Source organism: Telopea speciosissima, chromosome 10 (genome assembly GCF_018873765.1).
Source record: "Telopea speciosissima isolate NSW1024214 ecotype Mountain lineage chromosome 10, Tspe_v1, whole genome shotgun sequence".
NCBI classification, from domain to species: Eukaryota; Viridiplantae; Streptophyta; class Magnoliopsida; order Proteales; family Proteaceae; genus Telopea; species Telopea speciosissima.
In genome coordinates this window covers 7,774,016-7,799,853 of record NC_057925.1, presented here as the reverse complement: position 1 = coordinate 7,799,853, position 25,838 = coordinate 7,774,016, and the positions used below count along the sequence as shown (strand labels likewise).

The 25,838-nt window shown below is 40.2% G+C and overlaps 1 protein-coding gene across 2 annotated transcripts in view; it reads right to left on the bottom strand.

Annotated features, from left to right (window-relative positions):
• Positions 1 to 25,838, bottom strand: part of LOC122641958 (alpha-N-acetylglucosaminidase-like) — a 107,515-nt gene that overhangs the window by 24,551 nt on the left and 57,126 nt on the right. For both annotated transcript variants that reach the window (XM_043835313.1, XM_043835312.1), the window contains exons 9-13: positions 20,218 to 20,248; positions 10,915 to 11,032; positions 2,341 to 2,391; positions 1,147 to 1,256; positions 866 to 968 (exon numbers count right to left, since the gene is read on the bottom strand). In XM_043835313.1, coding sequence (XP_043691248.1) covers positions 866 to 968; positions 1,147 to 1,256; positions 2,341 to 2,391; positions 10,915 to 11,032; positions 20,218 to 20,248 — 413 coding nt within the window. The remainder of the gene's footprint in view (positions 1 to 865; positions 969 to 1,146; positions 1,257 to 2,340; positions 2,392 to 10,914; positions 11,033 to 20,217; positions 20,249 to 25,838) is intronic.

Genomic DNA, 25,838 nt, shown 5'->3' with positions numbered 1-25,838 from the left:
TGGACCATGTGGGTCACAAAAGGCAAGCCCATAGCCCCTTTTAATATGAACTGGGCCAGGGTCAAAGGCAAGGTCCATATGGCCTTATTTAAGGAAAACAAAGCAGTTTTTAAACTTTAAAAAAAAAAAAGAAAAAGGTCCAGAGCCCACTTAACCCTTAAGTAGTTTTTTATTATTATTATTTAAATAAGTCAATAGATATGATAGACCCATATATGGATCTATCACCATCAACCCAACACCCCCTCCCCATGCTTCATATGTCAGGGGCATCAAAGGTAGCATGGGTAGAAGGGAAGGTGAGTAGGCCATGCTTCATTGATCAAAACTCTATCAAGCTTACAAGCTATCCTTAATTTACCACATCTATTGTGGCAAGTGAATTTCAAACCAGACCATCTCAAATCATTCATACTTATATCATCAAGGCAGTCATTGAAGGCATCAACGGAGGATATATCAAGATGGTCACCTCTCCCACTGCAGCAGGATTTACTTAATATAGGAAAATCTTCAACTTGACTGGAAAAAAAAGTAGGCAATAAAATCTTGAAAAGTCGCTTGACAAATTTTCTTCCACACATATGCATAGAGTATTTCATGGAATTGGGTTGCAGAGGGAAGTTAAGAGTCACTTAGCATGGCATACACACTAATGGTCTGATTGATATAGAAGCTGCTGTAAGCCCATTCTGAGTCCTACTTAAGATATTATATGTGATATATTTCCGGCTCTCCAATTGGTGATAGGAACAAAAGATCATTACAGGCTAACTACAATTTTAACCGATAGTGCAATTTACACAAACACCATTATATATTCTTGGATCTTATACAGACCCCAAAAATTGTACAAGATACATACCATGGTTGAATTTTGGCTGAGGCGAGCATCAACTGGACCAGATGAAATTGCATCCAGTATGCCATACATTTCAATATTTCCAGCAAAGTTATGCAACATACACCTGTAGTATGTAAAAATGATAAAGAGATACATTACAATTATCTCTGGTAATGCTCGGAGTACATTAAAATCATAGCTTGAAAGAAAAGCAAAAAAGCAGAAAGAAAAGAGTGATATCCGAAAAATGCAATGCTTGTAAAAGGCATTTAACTGTGGATAAAGAGAAAAATCTGTACTACCAGACATAAGGAGTGCCATAAAATTGCGAGGAATTTTTCCATACAGGATTGACATCAGCAAAAAGGTCAAGAACTATCATCTTTCCAAATGGCACAGAATTCAGAAGTGCCTGTCAGATCCAAAGCAAATTAATAACTAAGCATCCAATAAATGGGGGTCGGAACTAAGAATATCTCTGTATGGTGAGGAAATTGTCAAACAAAAATCTAGCCTAATCCAAAGCCAGCTGAAAACAGTCATTCTTGCAGAACTTCAGATATCTTTATGGATGAAAGTCAAAGAAAGAGTAATCATTCAGTTAAACAGTAATAAAACTAGGCAGAACTAAAGTACTATACAAGTACCATTTACCCACAAAATTCTTGGAACTCTCTAATTAGGAGAAGAGATCAACCTTGGGTTATTGACCAATACTGCTCTACTACCATGTTGTAATACCAGATCAACAGTGACCAATAACCAGAATAAGAAGACGAAGAAAAGAGCTATTGAAGTAGGGAGTAATAACCCTATCGACAGCAAGCCATATATATAAAAAACAATATTAAGTGACATTACAATAAAACAAAACAACTTATAATAATACCCTATATGCCCATGGAACATAAACACAATGACAATTGACAACTAAACCCCAAACCTAACAGGAACAACAACAGAAAAGCAAGCCATATATATAAAAAACAATATTTAATGACATTACAATAAAACAAAACAACTTATAATAATGCCCTATATGCCCATGGAACATAAAAACAATGACAATTGACAACTAAACCCCAAACCTAACAGGAACAATAACAGAAAAGCAATCCAATGTTGCTGCTGTTGGAGTGCAAAATCGGGATGCTATCTGAAGAATAACTTTGTAAAGAAAAGGAACTTGAAAGCATTTTTTAATCACAAGAAAAATTCCCAACAAATAAAGCCAACATTATCTACCAATAAAAAAAATGAAAAAGAAGTTTTCACTGCTTCTCATGGAATTTAAGTACGCTTTTATATGTTGTTATTTCAAGCCATGAAATGAGCTAGACTAGTTGAAATCTTCAAGATGGAGTTCTGGTTATGCAACATCTAAAAAAAACTCCCAAATAACAAAAATATATACTTCAATGCACACAAGTATCTAAACATGAGAGCTTGCAAAACTATGAAGTTTGTTTGGTACAAGTAAGAAGGTAAACACATACTCTCATTTGCGGTGGTCTCCAGAATGCAGAATCGTCAGAGAACAACCAACCCTGAGAAGCGTTGAAACAGTCAAGAGGCAACAATTTTTGTACCACAAAGGAATACATTAAAAGTCAGCACTATGCATTGATACTAACAAACCTCTTATTAAGATGATTAATTCCAGATAGATGCAGTTCATCACAATCCATACTGTAACCTTTTCAAGTTTTCATGGTCCATGTTTCCTGTGGTATGCTTTTCAGAAAAGAATTAACATGAAGGTTCCTCCATATTGGATATCATCCAGCTTGTGATGAGAGCAATGGATAACTATCGTAATAAGAATATGTGAGTCTCACACAAGATTTTTAAGTGAGCTTACACAAAATCACAAATCATAGCTCTATATCTGGTTGTGTAATGCTGGATGTAACCTCATTATGAGTATCAATGTATACCACCACTAAACAGCAAAAGCAATTATCTTGGAACTCCCCTCTAACGCTTAACCTCTTAACCTCTTTTTTTTTTTCTTTTGATGGAGAAAGAATTATTACTTTTAAGAACAGATATTATATTACAAGATGGGAGACCCAATTAAGCCAAACAGAAATTATATTACAAGATGGGAGACCCAATTAAGCCAAGTCTACGGAATCTCCAAAAAATAAGCTATAAATATCAGCCTAAGATGTTTAAAATTGCTATGAAGGCCTGGCAACACCTTGTTTAGCTAAATCGTCAGCTATACACTTTACCAAATTAGTAATCCACTGAAATGAAACAACAATGAAGATGCAATAGCATGAATGCACCTGATGAGGTGTACACAAATCTCCATGAACCCTCTTCATCTCTCATCAACTCTATAACATCTGTTGAAATTTACCCTCTAGAATAATCTTCAGAATACCTCTCAAACAAATAGGACTGGTCTTGATACAAAGGCATCAACTCTTCTCCACCAGAGATGACCTCCCCTCCATTCCCAAACATTTAACTAATATGGTTCCCTTTCATTTCCGGATAGATTCTCTTACCCCCCTGATGCAAACCCGGAGTTTGAATCTACTTTTGACTCAAAAACTGAAACAAATTCTAACTCTAACTCAACTCCTACTGACTCCCATCGTTAACTAATAGCAACAAGATAAAATTAAAATTAAAAGTTCCATAAATAACCTAATTAAATCAACACCTAACTGCATCACCGCATCAAGCTTCAAATGCTGAGGGGCAAGCATTGAAGTTGAGCTTTTCCATTCTATAAAGGAAAAAAAGAGGGGGGGGGGGGGGGCGAGACTACTAACAAATTCACCACCCCACCCTTCATCTATGCAAATGCTCCAAAGAATTCTTTATTGGATGCTACCAAAGACATGGATCACCTCTTCTTCAACTGCACATTCTCATCCTCTGTTTGGAAAGGTATCCTCTCCAAGTGCTGGACCTCTAGAAGAAGAATCCTCTCCCAAGAAAGAAATAGATTTAGGTAGATATATCCTTTGGAGGAAAATCTTGTTGTGATTCTGTGGGCAATCTTGCATTTGAAGCCACAATCTACCACATCTGGTTTGAGCGCAACCTCCGTAGATGGTCTCCCAAGTCTAGGTCCCTTCAACAGATTTCCGATTCCATTATTTTTTATGTAAAAGCCCAGATTGATGCTAACCCCTTCCAGTGTGCAGACACCCCTAGAAATAGGTGTATTATTTATTCTTGGGATCCTTCCCCCTCTATTCTACAAGCTGATGCCTCCCCACTTCTGTGAAGGCAGAGCTTCGTATCTGTATTTCCCCTTCTTTTCTCCTCCCCCTCTCTAGGGGAGTCCCTGTTGCTTTCTTTCTCTTTGGTAATGAATTCTTTAATCACCCCAAAAAAAAAAAAATTCTCCAAAAAAAGAACAACCAACGTCCAACCGCCAAACTCAACTTTCCTTCTTTCTCCCATTTCTCCTTTTATACATTCTTACCTAAAGCAAACCAGAAGTGACCACCAAAGAATGCAAAAGATTTGATACAGTGAAATATAACAAAGAAAAAGAACTTAAGGCCACAAAGTGGGTTAAAGTAGCCTTGGCGCAGAGGTTAAGTTGCTATTGCAACCTGTTGGTTGCCTGTTCACAGCCTCTCCTGCGAAGCAGGGGGTAAGGCTGCGTACATTTGCTCCTCATACCCTGCAGTAGCGGGAGCCTTGTGCACTGGGACTCTCTTTTTAAAAGTGGGTTAAAGTCACAAGGTTAAATAACTCATATTTCTTTGAATAAAATTTTATGTCCATCCCTTTAAATAGATGTCCATTTTTCTCGCCTACTTTGACACTAAATACCAAACTCATTCAAAACTAAGGAAAACCTGACACTTAATCAGGTCTTCTTTCAAACTTTTTTTTTTTTGGTGAATAAAAAATCTATTACCAAAGCCCAAGGGGAGGGGATATACAAAGGAAAGAGAGGGGGAGCGGAAAGAAACAGACCCCAGACCCAACTAAGAGGGGGTATGGGGCTGTAAAAGAGCACTATCTAAACCCCAGGAAACAACAATATGCCTGTTCCTTGGGGAATCCAAAAAAGCCTTATGAGGGATAAAACTCAGCTTCGAGGAGACATCCAAAGAGATGGCTTTCCAAATCAAGTCGAAGGAACAAGAGTTGGAGGTCCATCTCCTAAGGTTCCTCTCCATCCAAATGTGGTAAAAAGCAGCGCCAAACACAAGCTTGAAAATAGTGTCGCAAATAGAGCAGCCAATGTAAGTCATGACCAGCCAGAGCCACTCTCTAGCGAAAGGGAGGGGTCTCTTGCTGCGAGGCCAGATAAACGAAAGGGCTTTTTTCCAGATGGTAGAGGTAAAAGGGCAAGCAAAGAAGAGGCGGTCAATGTCTTCGGAACCGCTCCAACAGAAGATACAAGAAGGGGGGACATGGATTCTTCGGTAAAGGAGGAAGGCTTGGGTGGGAAGGCAAAGGGTAAGGATTCTCCAGGTAGGAAGCTATGGCGAGGGATGTGACCTTTGAACCAAACTAGCTTGTGCCATAGGACAGTAAGGGCCTGCTTCCTAACAAGGTTCCAAGCAGATCTAAAGCTAAAAAGGCCGTTTGGGGAGGGGAACCAAATAACCTTGTCCACATGAGCTGGGGGGGGGGGGGGAAGGGGGAAGGGAATTCCAGATCAGGGAGAGGATGAGGGGAAGAGGGGAGGGGGGACCAAGATCCATGAGAGATGATGGAGGATAGGGGGCAAACTTGGGAATGCTGGAGGAGTAAATTGATCTAGCCCCAAAGAAGTTATAGAGGACTCCATTAGGGTGCCAGGGGTCAAGCCAAAGGGAGATGGAGGACCCATCAGCAATAGTAGAGGAAGTGGCTCTAATCGCCAAGGGGCGGAGGAGGAGGATCTTGCACCAAACCCAGGAGGAATCCGAAGGGATGAGGATGGTCCAAATGGAGTCATTTTTTAGGAGATGGGAGTAAACCCAATGAACCCAAATGGAGTAATGCTTAAAGGAGATTTTCCAAATAAGCTTCAAAATTCCCGCAGTATTGGAGTCGCGGATACGGCAAATGCCAAGGCCTCCTTCAGATTTGGGAAGGCAAATGGATTTCCAGCTGACTAGATGGAGGAATTTGGAGGTTTCCTTCCCTTTCCAGAGGAAAGCACAGAAGAGGGTTTCCATGGCTTTAATGGTGGCTTTTGGAAGGCCAAAGATGCCACACTAATAAATGTAAGAAGATTGGAGAACTATTCTAATGCATTCAAGCCTACCCGCATATGAGAGAAGTTTGCCTTTCTAGAGCTGGAGACGCTTGCAGATATTGTCAAGCATGGGGGTGCAATGATGTCTGGATAGCCTAGCAGGGATCAGGGGAAGGCCCAGGTACTTCACTGAGAGGGAGCCCAAGGAAAAGCCTGTTACGTGGAGGAGGGAGTCTCCGTCGGAATCCGAGATACCAGAGAGGAAGAGTTTGGATTTAAGGAGGTTAATACGACGGCCAGAGAGGCTATCGAAGAGGTGAAGGGAAGACATGATGGCAGAGATGGAAGAGGAGGAAGCTTTGCAGAAGATCACAAGATCGTCCGCAAAGGCCAGGTGGGTGAGACTTAGGTGCTTGCATTTGGGAATAGGGGAGATAAGGTGAAGGTCCGTTTTGGCTTGGATGCTCCTCGAAAGGACTTCCAGGGCCAGAGAGAAGAGGAAAGGGGAGAGGAGGCATCCTAGGTGAATTCCAACTTTAGAAATGGTTACTCCAAAATGGCACCTAAAGCCCTTGGCAGTTCCTCTTCAAACCTGATTGCATCGAAGATTTGGGCCCTACCATCACTGGCTTCCTCTGTCATAGGTCAAACCAGGGATCAGTCTCCCAGAAGCTCCTCTCTCGATCGTTGTCTTGCTCCTGTGCGAGGTCGAACAATCGAAGCTTTTTCCCCTGTTAGACAAAGTAACCCCCTTTTGTCGTTGCCTAGACCCTTACTCCCCCCTCCTACCTAACTCTCCTGGTCCCACTTTACTTTTGACTTCATTAAACCAACCCCCTCTTACTCCTAACCCAGTCCAACCTCTACACAAACCGTCCCCATCCTTTTTCTCTTATAACCTTCCCATTTTGCCCCCTCCAACCCTTTTATACCATAACCTATCCACCACATCCCCCTTAACCCAATCCACTTCCCCCAACCCCAATACCATCCCCATCACCACCCCATTCCCTTCCACCCTCACCTTACCTTAACCATTTCACATTCACCCGACCCCTCCCCTACCCCCCCTCCTTTGTTCTAACTCCTTTTCTCCCTTAACCTTGTCCACTGAGTGCTCCCTTCCCCCCCCTTTGGAATTGGTCAGTCTTGCCCCTCCCCACCTTGGTTTCCCCTTGTGGGACTGGCAGCTCCCTTGTTGCTACTGTTATAGCCCGCCTCCACCCTACCCTTGCGTACTCCCGTAGGAGGTATAGGAGTGTCCCCCAAGGACTTCGATGCCCTTTACCCTTTTCCATGTTTGTTGGATTCATCTAGAATGTCAGGGTTCTTAATTCCCTGGCCAAGCATCATGACATTAGAGATCTCATTAAGTCCTCTCATTCTTCCTTCTGCGCCCTTCTGGAAACTCGTGTCCTGCATGAAAATGCTTCTCGCATTGCGGCATCCATTGCCCCCCTTCTTGGTCCTTTATCTCCAATTACAACCATTCTCCTAAAGGGCGTATTTGGATCCTTTGGGACCCCTCCAAAATTCACATCTCCATTTCTCATTCCTCCCCCAATTTATTCATCTCTTTCTCTCTCTCCCAAATTCCCCCTATCCTTTTACCTCACGGTGGTCTATGCCTTCAACCGGGCTGCTGGCCATACCTCCCTTTGGGATGATTTGGCTCTTCTTAAAGCCAGGACAGGGTCCCTTCCTTGGGGGGTGGGGGAAGACTTCAATGTAGTCAGATTCCAATCTGAGAAAATTGGAGGTCGCCCCCTTGATGCCCAGTCCGTGAATGCCTTCAATGATTGTATTGAGGATGCTGGTATTGATGATCTTAGATGGTCAGGATCCCCCTAACCTGGCATAATCGTAGGGGGAAAATGATCGGATTGCTTGCAAACTGGACCGCTTCCTTATCAATGATGCCCGGCTCTCCATCTTTCCTCATTCCCATGCTAACTTCCTTCTCCAAGGCCTGTCTGACCACAGCCCTTGCCATCTCTTTGTCCAACAATATTCCTCCTTTGGCCCCAAACCTTTTAAATTCTTTGACATGTGGGCTACCCATCATCTTTACCTCCCAACCATTCTTAAAGTTTGGAGCTTTCCCGTCCATTGCTCCTCCCTCCCTCTCATCGCCTTCGCCATAAAGCTCTGTCTCACCAAATCTGCCCTCAAAATCTGGAACTCTTCAACCTTTGGTAATATCCCTTCCCAGGCCTCCTCTTGCCATTCCAACCTTGCCTATGTGCAATCCCGCCTTCAATCGGATCTGCTCAACCCCTTGCTGGCTGAGGAGGAGGGAAAGCTTTCTGAAGAACTCTCTTCCCTCGCCTCTCTGGAAGACAGCTATCTCCGCCAAAAATCCCGTATCAAGTGGCTGGAACTTAGTGATTCTAACACGGCTTTCTTTCACCTCTCTTTAAAAGCCAAGTTGAGCTCCAACTCCATCACCTTGCTCATTGCTCTGTATGGATCCCCGCTTTCCTCTGTCCTCGATATTAACTCCGAGGCCGTCTCCTTTTTCTCCTCCCTTTTCAACCCTCCCCTTCCCCCTTCCTCTCCCCTCCCTCCTGGCCTCATTAACAAATTTGTCCCCTCCTCCTTAGCTGGTTCTCTCCTTGCGATCCCTTCTGATGAGGCGATTACCAAGGCTATCTTGTCCCATAAATCCAATAAGGCCCCTGGCCCTGATGGTTTCAGCATGGGTTTTTTCCTTAGCTGCTGGGACCATATTAAAGGAGACCTCATCAAAGCCTTCCACAGCTTCTTCTTTAACCCCAGCCAGCTTGCCCAGGTCAATCAGATTTTTCTTTGCCTCATCCCTAAAAAAGATGGAGGCTCCTCTCAGTCTGATTTCAGATCTATTTCTCTTTGCAATCTTCTTTGCAAATTCATTGCTAAGATCCTAGCAAACAGAGTCCAGCTTGTCATCCCATCCTTGGTCAGTCCCAACCAATCTGCCTTCATTTCTGGTAGAAGCATTGCGGATAACATCATCCTCTGCTCTGAAATTGTGCGTGGTTTCGACCAAAAAGTCCCACTCGCCCGAAAGGACTTCAAGGACGTCTCTGCCTATATTAGAAGATTCATTTCCAATCTCTCCGAAAGATGTCAACCCTTCTCTAAGCTCATAAAAAAAGGGGTTCATTTTGTCTGGGACGAGGCTTGTGACAAGGCCTACGAAGATATCAAAGAGTACCTGACCAAGCCTCCGGTATTGGCTGCCCCCATAGCAGGCAGACCATTCATTTTGTACACAAAGGCTTTAGATCATTCACTGGGGGCAATGCTCACCCATTATAACGATGAAGGGAAAGACATGGCTTTATGAAGATTGACCTTCACATAGCTTTTGATTTCCTCAGATGGGACTTCATCTGCGATGTGCTTTCTCAGATGGGCTTTTCCCCTGCCTTTATCCATTGGATTCTGGCTTGTATCTCCTCCCCCTCCTTCATCCGTTGAACTTCAACTGCGATGTGCTTTCCCAGTCTTCTTTCAAACTTGATATGAATCAAAAGAGAGTATATGAATAAACATGTTTAAAAATATAATAAATAAACACCTTAACACAGCCAAGTTCTTTGGACCACAAATCAATTCCAGACTTTATAAAATTTTACTCATGGTTCCACCTGGCCAGGCCAGCAGACTAGATAGAATTTTCCATCGAAGGACCAAAGTTTGACAGTTCTACTAGAACCTGACGTTGGTCAAACCCTAGCTCAAAACCAGTATACAACCCCCTATCATTGTGAAATTCTAGGTTCAGACCAATTTACTAATTCCAAGAAAAAAAAAACCACCACCACCATCTTGTTCACTCGAGATTCTATGTAAATATAGTTAACTTCTTGGTCCTCCATAATTGAACATGCTATGTTTTGTGATCTTAAGACTTTCCCTATCTTCTAATGTCTCCTTTCTCTGCTTTCTCTTCTTTTGTTCCTACAGATGGAAGAACCAACTCAGAGCTTCATCTACTTCCTTCTGTCTTCCTTGCTCAAGGAAGAAAATCTCAAATCAGCTCCAGTTCAGCAAAGACATGTTTATTGCATCTGGTTGTTCCTTCCTCCCGACAGACCCAAGAAATTGCAAGATGCAGCAAGAGTCATATTCTCCAAGTTCTAGGGGATGTATTTCAAGAAATCAAATCCTCTAGCAGCTATATGTATCTGAAAAGAAAAGGCACATTGTCGATTCCAAGATACACCCATCTTGGTATTAATAAGTTACAGACTTCTTGTGCATAATAGAAGTTCAAAAGATGGTGAAACATAACACAAGCATTTGGAGTGGCGTCTAGGGGACCCAAGGCACCTTGACGCCTAGGCGTCGCCTAGACAACTATGGATGGTATGGCCTCCACTAATCAGATAGTATTAAGTAATACTTTGCACAGGGTTGCTGCCCACATGGAAAACTGAATCTTGGATGGGAACCCCCTTGACCATTATGGCTGTCTTAGGATGCCAGACTGCAACCGATCAGAGAAAGTAGCATACTATGACTACAGAAAACTTGCTTGAATTCTCTAATGTGCTAACCCTATTATCTCCAGAAACTCTGATCAGCTTTAGGTTGGCCAGAGCCACAGGTTCAACCTCCCAATCTGAATAGTCTTGCCATCTTAGTGTTTGGTTGTGCCCTGCATAGAGTGGGCCTTATCTAAATTGTCTTTATCTCATATATTCATGAATAAAAGGGGTCTAAAGTTCTTTTAGGACCCAAATCTATACCTAATCATGATCAAGTACAAACCATATTGTATATGAAAATAATTTAAATCCTGTACAATTCATGAAACATAATACCAACTAAAGTTCCTTCCAGATGAGATTAAATGTTAGATACGAGGATTTATTAACACATATCACGGTGGAAATAAGAGTAAGAAATATACCTGCATTAGCCACACAGCATCCTCATCACCTTTGGACATTGCCTTATAAACAGCAGCTCCTAGCAATGAGATGTATTCTGGGTTGTCTGTAGGTGGGGAGTTTTCATCGAATGTGTCACTACATTTTTTAACATGATGCATGTGTGTTAGAAATCGAGGACTGGGGTAAACAATAATATGATATAAAGACTCCAAATAAGAATTGCGGAGCCATGCAGACAGACGGCAGAAAAAGATAATCACAGCAAAGCAAAGATCTTATCATTTGTTGAAAAAAATATTAAGTTACTTATAAGAACACAAGAAAGCATTCCAAGGTTAAACCAAAGCAGACACGCTGTAGGAGGTTAGATACTGAAGCTCGAGGAAACTATGACATATGTGAAGTACATAAATAATATCTGTGAAACCCACCTCTACTTTGAACTTTTTCGAACTTGTGTGATTACAGGTTCTGGGTCTGTGTCTATGCTTGCCTCTATGTTGTGGGCTACATTAGTGGTGGATTCGGAGCAATCCATTGACACACCTATGGAGGATTCTAAAGAACCAGTATAGCTAGCTATCCTTGAGTCTGAGAATCCTGCCGGGTCCAGCATATCAGTTTCATATGCCAAACATGCTGGATCGAGCATATGCAGAACCTCACCATCTCCCAAGCCAATTTATAGGTGAGAATCCCATTCTATAAGTATATGTATTGTATTTTACTTAATTAATGTATTAGGAGTAGAATAATAATTTTTACCTAGTGGGGCCCACGCCCTTTGTAGATCTGGGCTGCCTGTGTGCCAACATACCCGGGGCCACCTTCATGGCCTATAAAGGCTTAAGTTATAACTTAAAAACTTCAACTAAGTAATTAATTAACTTTATAAACAGATTTGAAAATTACATTTTTGAAACTAATTCTAATTATAACATGGCAAACATGCCTTAGTAGAGTTTTACTATATAAGAAACACTTAGTTTAGGATTCATTTACACCAAAACCAGAATTTGGTTTCAGCCTGGGGAGCTCTAGAGAAGAAGGAGAAAATAGGAGGAAAAGAGAAGAGAGGACTAGACCTTAAAGTACTTGAACTTGGAGCATAAATTGGGGCTGCCATCATCAACTGTACTCTCAATTCAGGTAGGTCACCTAACCCTCAATTTGGTTTCCCAAAATTCCTCTCCTCTCCTAAAATTCTGAGTGAACTCTTGACCCATACCAGCCCTAGCATAGGAAACCCTAAATTGGGGGTTGTTAATGACCCTAAACCCTAACCTAATTAGACCAACCTACTGTTTTAGGGCATCACCCAACCCATTAGAACCCTAATCCTTTTGATCTTATACATATCTACCCATTTAACTACAAAACTCAGAAATTCCTATTAATCCTTTCTAGGATTTCAACCCTTGCATGGATGATACATGCAATTGGGTCATTTTAGACCCAAGATTATACCCTAGTATAGCCCTAAGCCAATTTGGGGAAATAACCTCCCATGCATGTAAGATCCATGAGTTTTGGGTCTCAAACAAGCACTAGAACACCAATCAGATTCAGCCAGCTGAATTCTATAGTCAACTGGATTCAGCCAGCTCTGAATCCGATTCTACCCACAGACCTAGTTTTGGTTCTTGTGTGCTTTGGGCTTTTACCCAGGGCTATGTTAGACCTAATACATGTTGTATATTGGTTATATAGGCAATAATAACATCAAGTGGTGGGGTAGTTTGTGTGTATTGGAGCTTCATTTGGCTAGGATGATTCTCCAATACAGGTTAAGGGAATTTTGACTTTACTTTGGGAGTATTTCTTCTTTAATTACTGTTTATGCTGGCTGCCATTGACATTCATCATCATAGTAGTATTTAATCATGTAGTTTTGTAGCTTTTATTTTGCATTAGATGAATGCATGTTATAGGTGTCATTTCATATTGCATTTGCATACTTTTACTATGATCTATTTTGATGTGTTGAGAAATGATGTTGGGACTGCTTAATTACCATCTACTGCTGCCTCATATGACATCATGATTAGAAATGCATATGGATAGGCTGTCATAAACCCAATGCTACGACCCTTGCCAACAAGGGTGAGGTGTTGGATAACCCATGGCAGGTCTGAAGGGTTAATACCGGAATGCCATTCACTGTCCCAGGTCTGATGAGTACATACCGGAATGGGAACAACAGTAGGGTTATCACTGGGGATTCGTTGGGGTCTGATGGGTTCATTCCGGAACTGGCTGGTCCCCACCGTAGTAGAGTGGTATTCTTGGGAAGACCGATGAGTTCATTCCGTGACTGAGAATATCATACCTACTACAGTAGCATTTATACCTCATGAGATCTAGAATTGATGCTAATAGCATTCTTAGATTTAGGTCATGCATCATGAACTATTTGCACATGTTTGCATGTTTCCCTTGCTGGGCTGAGTGGAGCTCACCCCTGTGGTACCTCTTCTTTTTCAGATAGTGTTGTTGGTTCTGAGAAACCAAATGATGTAGTAGACTAGTAGTTACTGCTTCGGACTTCCACATCGATGAGGGCCGTATGGTGCAGGAGTTTGAAATTTATGAGGCTTTCTGCGGATGCGATGCATGTGCGTTCACTTGATGTGGCCTGATGGAGCAGGCTATTCCTTTTGTGTTTATAAATTACTTCTGTGAAGTATAATATATAGTTACTGTTGCACTTTTGTCTTGTGGTGCCTTGTGAGAACTATACAATGTAACACAAAGTTCAGTTAATATAAATATTTAGTTATCACATGATCTCTTTATTATTGTTGTTATTATTATTGCTTATTCTCTTCCGTTGCGATGATTTATTGTGTTTTGATGAACTGTGAATGGGAGTACTACACTTATTGATCCTGGTGGATTGATTGGATGTCAGTTGGCATCCGGTCACACCTTGCCCTTACTAATCGGGCCGGGGTGTGACAATATTGTCAGGTTGGATGGAGAAAATTTAATAGACCACTAAAAATTGTTTCAAATCAATGACAAATATGTGAAAGAGAGCTTCATAAATCAGGCATAAATTTGACAAATTCAATAGCAAATGCTGTTCTAAAAGGCTTTTTACAATTGTTTACTGTCTAATCCATTCACTCATCTGAGAAATCTTATTAATGGCAGCCACGACAATTTAAGTTCACAAATGCATCAAGCTTAGAATAGCTTGCTTTAAAATAGGGAGAAAACCCATAACAACAACAACAACAACAAGAACAACAATAGGGAGAGCCTTCCCACGGTGTATATTTTGACCTTTCACTTGGCATTGTTATAAGCTTTGCTAATTACTTGCAATCTGCTTTTTCATACGTGTTGATCCCTATATCATTGAGAATGGGAAATATAACCAAGGTTTTAAGTATTGGTATCGTATCGGTCGGGCAATTTTAAGAGACGTATCGTACCGTATTGTATCGTATTTTATCGGAGATACATATTGAACGGTGCAAAAACGCATGGAAATGGTGAAAAATACACATGGAAATAAACTTTTGGAACAAAAAAAATATATATAAGCAAAATAGAGTCACTATATTATGCATTAACAATAAAATGGAGAATAATGTATAACCAAACAAGTGCATTAAATTCAAGGTGTTATAAAAAGATGAGGTTTATTACATGTACAATCACTCTATAGCCATGAAAAGTTCAAATCCTTGCTAGACTTTGATAGTTTGATGCATCTAATAGCTAATTTAACCTAAATGCATGGATTTATAGCAAAAACAGAACTAAAAACATGATTTGAACAAAAAATCAAGTTTTTTTAAAACCATACCTTTTCCTATGAAATCCCCTTCAATCTTTGATTTCAACTTGTTGGATGATGCAAAGGATGATGTTTTTTCACCACTTGAATCGTTTTCAAGTGTTGAGTGGAAGCCCCAAGGTTGTAAGTGTGAAAAATCAAATTTAGAAGCAAGATTTCAAGGTTTTCAAAGTGGGTTTTGGATGTTTTTTCTGCCTCTGGCTTGCTATGTCGAGTTTCTGGGTAAAAAAGAGGGTTTCAAGGCTTTGTATCGATCATATCGATATGTATCGAGCCGTATCGGCTGATACATATCGAATACATATCGATACATATTAATGTTCACTTAATGGCTTGTATTGGTAGTATCGAGTGTATCGATATGTATTGAGCGTATCGTATCGTATCAGTGCATATTGGTCGATACAATATGATACACTCGATACATTACCATTAAAAAAAAAAGAGAGACGTATCGGCCAGTATCGCATCGATACCGACCAATACCGATACGTATCAGCCAATACGATACGATACGATACAGACCAATACTTTAAACCATGAATATACCTCCCTCACATCAAACTCAGAAGTTATAAGTTGTCCATAGGTGATGCTTGACCAATGGATAGGATTTCTTTTTCTTTCTTTTCCACCTTTCCTTCGGTTTAAACAAAGCCCCAAAAAAAGAATTGATTAAAAAGAGACTCATGTGATTAGGGACAAGGATTAAATTATCGATCTGCATCGTATTGTATCGGTCGGTATCACTACGATACTGACCGATACGTGTCTTTTTTTTTTTTTAAAATGTATTGTATCGATATGTATCGACTGATACGTGTCGATACGATACGATACGGTCGATTAGGTATCGATTCTATCGATACGTACTAATATTACCTTTTTTGGGGTTTTTAAATGTCTCGATACGTACCGATACATATTGATACACATGCCTTTTTCACATTTTACACCAAACACGAACCAGAGAGCACCTGTAGCGGAAAATTCCTCTTCCAGCCAAGGAGAAAACCCAGAAGAATTGGATTTTAAGCCCCTTTTTTTACCCAAATCTCTTGAGGGCTTTCATTCCATAGTGAAAAACTATTCAAATAGTGGTGGAACTACATCATTCGCAGCATCCAACAACCCAAAATCAAAGATTGAAGGAGTGCTTGAAGGGAAAGGTAGGTTTTTTCAAAAAACTTGATCTTTTGCTTCAAATCTTGCATTGTAGTTCTTTTTTTTGCTATGATTCAAGGAGAATAGGTTCAACTAATTATTAGATGCACGCTTTGTATACATTTGCAAAGATTTGAACTCAAATCTACCATTTTTCACCCAAAAACGAAAATGGCTTTGAAAAATGATTTTTTTATTATTTCTTCCAAAAATTAGAACCTATGCTTGTGTATAATATATGTACTACATTATGTACAGATCTACCACCTAGAATGAAGATTATATTGTTATTCTATAATCTATATATATATATATATATATATATATATATATATATATGCTATTTTCTGGAATTATAAGATACTTACAAAAATGAAAAAATAACAATTTCAAAGTGACATTCTTCATGGCAATAGAGTGACTCTACATGTAAGAAATCTCATCTTTTATAACAATTTCAAAGTGTCACACTGTATATGCATGATATACGACATATATTGCTTGTTTATATTGTTTTTTGTGTCCAAAAGTATATTTCCATGTATATTTTGATCATTTTCATGCATTTCTGCACCGATACGATACGTATCTTAAAATCGCCTGACCGATACGATACCCAATACTAATACTTTAATCTTGGATCAGGGATATACATGTAAATATGTAATGCAGCTTGACCCAAGCCTTATTTATTGAAAAACTACCAAATGAACCCAGAAACTGAATATCCATCACCTTCAGGCTTCAACTCAACTCAGCATTATCACAACTAAATGGGGTTTTGGCTATATGGATCCTTTTTCTCCAATCAACTCTATTCAAAGCCATACCTATGCATGTCTTTTTCTCTCACCACTTCTCCTAGAGTCATTTTAAGTCTACCCCTGGTTCTTTTAGCTCTTTCAATCTGAATAAAATCACCCCTGTATTGAAGCACACAGGCCTCTATTGCACATGTCCATGCCACCTCAAATGATTTTCTTGCAACTTATCATGTATCAGTATTACTCCTAAATTAGCTTTAATTTGTTTACTACTTATCTTTTCTAGTTTTATCACACATCCATCTCAACATTCTCATTTCAATTATATTAAGTTTGTTTATACGTTGTTTCTTCACTACCCAACATTCAACTCGTACATCATTGCTGGACATATAACTATCCCATAAATTTTCCTTTCAAATTTAAAGGAATATGTCGATCACACAACACTCCGGACACTCCCCTCCACTACACACAACCTAATATAATACTCTGTGAAACATCATCCTCTATTTCTCTTTCTTTATTTATGATTGAACCTAGGTACCTAAAATTTTCACTTTGCAAAAACTCCCTATCATCAATTTTCGGCTCTCCACCCCACTTCTAGTCCAATTGTTACTAAATTTACTCACCATATACTTTGTTTTTATTCTTTTTTTTTTTTGTTATATAATCTATTACCGAACCCCAAGAGGGGGCAGCGAAAAAGGGGGAAAGGGGATATACAAAGAGGAAAGGGGGAGAGAGAGCGGGGGGGCCGAGAGCCAACCTACGCAGAGGTGGGGGCCTGCAAAAGAGAAAAATCAAGACCCTAGGATATAACAATATTCTTGTTCCTTGGGGTATCAATAATGGCTCTACGAGGGATAAAACTGAGCTTGGAGGAGACATCGAAGGAGATGGCTTTCCAAATCATATCAAAAGATCTAAAGTTGGAAGTCCATCTCCTAAGATTCCTTTCCATCCAAATGTAGTAGATAGCAGAGCCAAAAACAAGCTTTCCGACAGTGTCACATAAAGTGTCTCCAGTAAAGGTCATATCCAACCAGAGCCATTTTTATTCTACTTATCTAACGTTTTGATTCCAAGGTTGATCTCCATAATTCCAATTTAGCATTTGTCCTTGCTTTTGTTTCATCCACTAAAACAATATCGTCAAGAAAAAGCATACACCAAGGGATTTGATCTTCAATGTTTCTAGTTATCTCAACAATGATTAATGCAAACGAATACGAGTTTAGAGCCAATACTTGATGTAATCCAATTGTAAGTTTGTAACTGGGAATTCATTACCTTGTTCCCAACAGTTCTTTGCACAGTTTTCTTTCCCTAAACTACCATTTGTATTAAAAAAAGAAACAAAAGGATTACAAGTCAAAAGTATACTGAAAACAAAAAGCTATAAACCCCTAACCCCCTTCGGCCTTGCCAACAGTTCTTACATAGTTGCACTAATCACTACCCATTATACAACCACAACAACAAATTGAGCCAAATCCCAACTTAATGGGTCGGCTACATGGATCCAAACAAAGCAAAGTAAGGAAAACTGAGGTTTAGAAAGAAAAAAAAAAAAAGGAAGGGGGGAATGAAGAGATGTGAAAAGAGGGATGGGAAATGAGATGAGAAATAGAAAATGGAAAATGACAAATGAAACAAGGAAAATAAAAAGAAAATTGGAAAATGAAAGTAAGAGGAAAGAGGCACAGCCGAGCAAGTCAGGAGAATTTCAGCTAAATGTGATCTGCTACATGAATCTTTGCTCTCCAATAGGCTCTATCCGAGGTCATACTTGGTACAAGACCTAGACTATGCATGTCCTTCCTCACAACTTCTCCAGTTCTCCTATGGTCATTTAGGCCTGCCCCTAGTTCTTTTAGCTCCTTCAATCGAAATCATATCACTCCTCCTTACTGAGGCATCCCTAGGCCTCCGTTGAACATGACCATACCATCTCAACCGACTCTCTCGAAGCTTGCCATTGATCGGGGCAACTCCCAACTCAGCCCTAATACGTTCATTCCTTACTTTATCCTTCCTCTTTTTTCCTCACATCCATCTTAACATCCTCATCGCAGGTACACATAGCTTCCCAATCTGACACTTCTTAACTGCCCAACATTATGCCCCATACATCATAGCCAGGCATACACCAGTCCTATAGAACTTTCCTTTAAGCTTTAAAGGAATACGACGGTCACATAGCACTCCGGACACACCTCTCCACTTATTTACTCGAAACGCTTCTCTTCATTAACACTTTCGAAATTAACTCTCTAGGGACTCTATCACAAGCTTTGTCAAAGTCAATAATGACCATATAATATCCTTCTTTCATCTATAAATCATTCCATTAGCCTTTTAAGCAAATAAATAGCTTCTCTGGTTGATCTTCCTGGCATAAAACTAAATTGGATAGCCAAAATTTTAATTCCTTGTCTCAGCCAGATTTCAATGACTCTCACCCAGATTTGGGATTCCACTTCAGTTGAAATTAAAGCCAAGCTCTCAGCGGCTGTTCCCTCTATATGTATTGACACCCCAAGGAACAGGCTTATTGTTGTCTCCTGGGACCTTCTCTTGTCGTATCCTTGTTCTTCTCTCTCCCTTTGGGGGCTGCTGTAGTCCTCTTTCTCTTTGGTAATGAATTTTTTTATTCATCCAAAAAAAAATCATAGTATATTTCATATGTATGCATATTTACAAACAAGAACAAGGCTGGAATTAGATACATATTTTAGGGGAAATCAGAAAACTAAGACTGAATAATATGCCAACAAACATCAACAAAATCTGATCTATCAATACCTTCAAAATCTCTCTGTCTCTCACATTGTCTTGGGGCCTTTTTTGCCTTGCTCTTGGGCCTTGTCTTCTCTCTGTTTTTGCCCTTTGTACTCGTCTTTTTCTATTCTCTTATTAATTCTTTGTTTCCCATCAACATAAAGAAGAAAAAAAGTACACGAAGGGAAAACTATTCCCTAATACATGTATATTCAATAGGAACTATTCATTTCTTTTTTTCAATATTTTCCAATAAAATGGATGTAAATATAATTAGTTGCAAAGGAAGTCCTTCACAAGTAGTCTCTGCACTCCTCCAAAAGGGACCAAATAGAGTGTGAGCAGACGTATGCTCATATTCTAGAAATTGGTCTTGAGATGTTATTAAAACTATAGGCATGTCTCCTTTGCACATCCTTCAACAAGTAGCAAATGGGTGGCCAGGGGAAAAAGAAGTTTAGATTGTGACTTTGAGGATGACCCACACTACACTGAGCAGCACCAAGAACCAACTCCACAGTGTTATAGCCATTTCATGACTTTGAAAGTGATTGGCATTCTCCTTGCACATGATACATTGTTTTTCCAATCTAAGACCATCAGGTTTAGGAACTTGTCAAGTGGCACTACCCATGTAAATGTGTCCACCTTAGTTAACGGGCTGGCCCCAAATTTAACACACAGGAAAGTCATTTTCATAGGTTACAAATGGAAAGAGATACCAAAAAAAAAGGAAAATTATTGAAAATAACATCCAAGATTAAACTTAACAAAGTATAAATAGGAAAACAGATTACCAGTTGTAGATGTCAGTCACATCACCATATTCTGCAACATACAAATAAAAGGTAAGAAACCTGTAGTAGTAAATAAATCGAATAAAATTGGGAATAGAAAATTTAGAGAATAATCTTTCTATGTAAACTAAGTTTGTGACAGAAAAATAATCATGATCTGTACCAGAAACGAAACATCATGACTTTTCTTCCAGGGAGTCATCAATCACTGTGGTGGCTGTTTTGTTTGTCTTTTAGTGTCCAAGGGAGAGGGTTCTCTAAACAAGCAGCATAGAGGCACGCACCAATGGAGTGCAGTGGAATAGTTTCATACATAGGAGGGCAGCAAGGTCATTTCATGTGTAGAGGAGAGAGATAGAAAGAGAGGGTGCTAGCCAACCCTCCCCTGACAGCTCAGAAAACCTTTTCCCTTGGCTTAATTAGGTCAAATAATAGGGGTCATAGTTGTCAAGGCACCTAGACAACCTAAGGCAGTGGAGGGGAGCCCCTAGGCGACAAAGTGCCCTCCTAGGCTTCGCGTAGGTACCCCTAGGTGTGTATTGATATTTATATATATTTAAATATATTATTATTATTATTATGCAAGTATCAAGATTGAAGCCATATCAATGCAATATTACATAATAATGCTAATAATGACCTAATATGAGAAAACCAACATATATTAAACAAAGAATATGATATAATATATGCATTAAAAAAAGGCGTACCCAGTGCACAAGGCTCCCGCCACTGCGGGTTCTGGGGAGGTCATAAAGTACACAGCCTTACCCCTGCTTTAACAGAGAGGCTATTTCCAGACTCGAACCCATGACCACTTGGTCACAATGGAGCAACCTTTACCGTTGCACCAAGGCCTGCCCTCAGGATATAATATAAGCATATTCATTAAAAATACAAACAATAAACATAAATCGACATGAAGTGTCAAAAAAATCATACAATATAAGTATATTCATTATATGTTTCTCTGTGAATTGGCATACAAAATAACACCAAAAAATGGGCAGTTGAATAATAGTAGAGATAACCATCCATATACTTGAAGACTTTTATATGATGTATTGGAACAATATTAGCATATACAAACCAATAATAGGGTTAGAAATAGAATCTATCACATATAAAAAAAATAAAAACAAACTATAAACTAGGGTGCCCACGCAAGCCTAAAGGCGGGCCAAGGCGACACCTAGGCAACAGTCAGGTGACCAAGGCGGTCGCCTTTCCTCCCTCATGTAAGGCATGTTGTCCCTTGGGCCAAAAAATCCGCCTTGACAACTATGATTGGGATAACTTTGGTAATTTTAGTTATCAGTTATTTTCGGTAATTTTCAATTGCTAGGGGCATTTGGATAATTCTAGTTTTTTTTTTTTTTAAACCCAAATTTTACCTGGGACCCGGGCCAGCCCCTGAAATATTATTAATATCCAAAAAATGAGTAAAGAATACAAGGGGAGGACGTACCACCTTACCCCAACCCAATAGCAAACCCTCTCACCTCAAGTCAGGACCCAACCCATACAATTGAGAGGCAAACAGGCAAAAAACCTACTTAGAACTGGCAAACCAGCTCTGTCTTCCCGAAGAATACGCTGCAGGTCTCCCGGTGGCAGGCTGCCAACATGGTAAATTAAAGAGGAAGAAGAATCACATGCATGATTCGGCATCCAATCAGCCACCCTGTTACTTTCCCTATAAGCAAAGGAAAACAGAACCCAAGTAGAACATATTAAGGCCATGACTTCCTGGAAACAGTACCATCCCCTCCACAGGTTACACCTCTTGAGACTAATCATTCTAACAGTGGAAGTAGAGTCCGAGTTAACCACAATGTCAGCAAGGCCCAATTCATGGCACAACTTCAAGCCATCTCTCAACGCTCTCAACTCTGCCATTGAGTTCGTGCAGTCACCATAGAAACTTGAAAAGGCTGCCAAAACAGCACCCTTCTTGTCCCTGATAAGCCCTCCACCCCCACCAATACCTGGATTGCCCCTACAAGCACCATCTACATTAAACTTCACCGAGATGAAAGGCAGACATCAGTAAATTGGGAGAGGGCATTTCAGCTGGGTAGGAGAGGCCGTTAAACAAAAAACCTGCAGAATTAAGCCATCTCTAGGGGAAGAGGAGCGCCAAAATTTGGGGGGGTATGGTAGCCCTCTCACACAGAGCTTAACTCTATCAATAATAGCACCTGCAGCCTGCATACTTTCCCCATGTCATCTATTATTCCTCTCCTTCCAGAGCTCCCAAACAATCAAGGAAGGTAAAACCCTGTAATATAGGCACTTAAGTTGCTACCACCCACCAACCCATGCCAAAAGAAGATAAACCTTCTGTTTGAGTTAAAATAAAACCGCAAGCGTACGGGTCAATCGTAGCTACGGGTCGAACACGAGGAGATATACGCCACTCTATTTAACTAACTTAAAAGTAATGCAAAGTGAACCAAATTAATTTAAGCACTAAATTAATGATGATTAAACTAATGGATCCTAACTCACAAGCATCTAACAAATTACGCATCTACGGGATTAAGTTGGCGTCCTAACACATGAATATCTAACCTATCAAACTAACGCAAATTGAGAATAATTAAAAATAAAATCCTATACTAACGCAAGTTGGAAGTAATAAAAATGCAGCCACACATCCACATCCATATAAACAAAATAACTACATAAACAAAGTAACCACATAAGAAAAATAAAAGAAATAGAGGGAGAAGAAGAAGAAGGAGAAGGAGAGAATGAGATAGAGGAGAGGGGAGAATGAGATTGAGAGTTTAGAGAATGTGAACCTAGATGTGCTTGAACCGGATTAATTGAAGAAGCTTGAATGAATACTTGCATGAACTTACCATGGCCTCCTCTTCTAAATCTCCAAGTCTTGTCATCAACATAGGAGCTTAGACTAGGAAGCTTTAAACAAAAACTATTACAACCATATTGAAGACATTAAAGCATAAACTAATCCTATTACAACCATTAACTAATCTTATGAAAGCAAAATTAAGAACTTGAAAGAACTAATCTTATGAAATCAAACTAAAAACTAAAGCCAAAAATAGGAGAAGAAGAGAAAATTTCACTAATTGAATGAATTAAAAACTGAATTAAAACTAAACTAAAACTAACTTAAAAACTGAACTAGAACTAACTTGTTACAACCCAAAGGGTAAGGGGTATTTATAGGGGGAAGAGAGGAGAAGAGAGAAGAGGGAAGTGTAGGAGAAATATTCCCTAAGAAAAGAGAATATTCTCTTCTCCTTCCTCTTTTACAATGCTTTGAATCCTAAGAAAAAAATAGAAAGAAGAAGAAGAGAAGATTGTTTACATAGACTTTCTATTTCTAGAAAAGTAAACTTTCAATTCTAACAAGTGCTTCCTTTTCTTTGTAGATATCTTCTCCAAGCAATAAAATCAAAGCATCTTTGACTTTTCAACTTTCCATAGGTGAGAGAATATCTTTCAAAATAAATCTATCCCAAGTAGAATTCCAGGAGTGCCCTTAGAAAGTTGGAGGAGAGAGAAAGTGATGACTAGGATTTCACTCATAATTAATGAAATGCCAAATCTGTCCTTCAAAAAAAACGTGGAGCATGGGGTGCTTATATAGGTCTCACCATTGTGTTCCTTGCGAAAAATCACCCACAATAGACCCAAATTTCGTCCAATTTGGAGTTCGGGAGCCTAAGATATCTCAAGCTGAAGTTGGACTGTCCAGAGCCCTCCAAATGGAATCTTTCGGGTACAGGAAATATAACTTCTGGTTATTGTGTTAAGGCCCCTGGAATCCGAACTTTCGCTTCACTTTGTCTCCGGCCGACTGTCAATAATTACAAATAAACCCCTGTAGACCATTTTCGCGCGTCATTACGGAAACGGCCGTAACTTCTTCGTTTCAACTCGGAATCAAGTGTCGTTTGAACCGTTGCGAAGCTGACTCGATGGGCTACGCATCCAAGCCATTAACACCTCTAAACAGCTTAAAAACATTTCCTTAGCATTATCTCCTCCATTTCACAAGAATTCACCTAAACCCTGAAAAGCACTAGAAAGCACCGAGTAACTCTGTCCAATGTGGTAAAATATATGCTTTATGCCCTAAGATTTCACACATAAATGTGCTCATCACCTTCTGATGTCCTGTGATGGCAGCAAATCAATATCAAAGACACGAGAGAAGAAGCTCCAAACCTTCGCCGCCATGCCTCCAGAAAGCAGGCAATGATCAGTAGTCCCCCGCCTAGGACTCCCACAACAGTTGCACTTTGAAGTCGGGGGGATGCCAACAGACATTAAAGACTCATCTGTTGGAATTTTCCCATTAAGGAGTTGCCAAGTAAAAAAACCAACCTTTGTGGGCAGAGAATGGCTCCAGATCCATCTCGCGTAGGGAACTCTGGCCAGTTGCACCCCACCTCATTCCAGGCCGATTTAGCTGTGAAGCACCCATCACTAGTGATAGTCCACACCATAACATCATCCTTATCTGATACCGCAAAACCACCTTGTAGGATGCTTTCCTTAACACCTTCTGAGTCAATTCAGTTCAGCAAATCCAGCCTCTAAGAGCCATCCTCATCTAAAGCATTCTTGACACGCAAAGTCATGTCCACCTGAAGGGCGTTGTCCACATAATCAACCAAAGGACCAACCCCCACCCAGTTATCTAGCCAGAATAAAATATTTCCAGAGCCAACCAACCATCGTGCCTTATCCAGCATGAACTCTTTAAAAGCCAGGGTGTTTCTCCAAGATTTCGAACCTAGCCCACACGACCCTGCCAAAGCCACATGAACACCTTTAAAGACTTTAGCCTTGAAGAAAGCCCTCCACAACGAGTTGTCAGAAAGAATCCTCCATAAACCTTTGAGCCTTAGAGATAGACCAAAATCCGCCAACAGCCTAAGCCCCAACCCCCCCTTCTTCCTGTGGCCTGCAAACCTTCTACCAATTCACCCAGTGCCTGCGCTTTCCCCACTCCAAACTCCCCCACAGGAAGTCAGCGAAAATGCCATAGATTCTCCTTAGGACAGCCTTAGGCGGCTCCAAAATGGCAAGAACATGTATGGGGATAGAGGTAAGAACATGCTTTAACAGGGTCACACGACCCCCCCACAGATAAGAGCTTTCCTTTCCAACCCGCCACCTTGTTCCTTATTCTTCCAACCAAGTCATCCAAGAAACAAACTTTAAGCCTTCCAGCATAGAGAGGAGCTCCTAAGTAAGTTATTGGTAAATCCTTTCTTGCAAACCCTGTAACGGTCCCCACCATTCGAGGCCTAGCCACCGAGGCCTTCTTACCCAACACAAAACAGCTTTTTTGCCTATTCACCAGCTGCCCCGAAAAACTTTCATATATGCTAATAAAGCCCAAGATTTGCTTCAGAGAGCTCTTCAAACCCTTGGTAAAGATAATGGTATCATCTGCAAACAAGCAATGGGAGATTCCAAGGCACCCTCTGGGAAGCAAGAAATAAGATGCCCGCCCCTCTAAGAAAAGACTTTTAAGTCCCCTGCTTAGCACTTCCTTCGCCAAAATGAATGGCAGATAATAAGGGATCCTCTTGTCTCAAACCCTTAGTAGACTAAAAAACCCGAAGCACAGC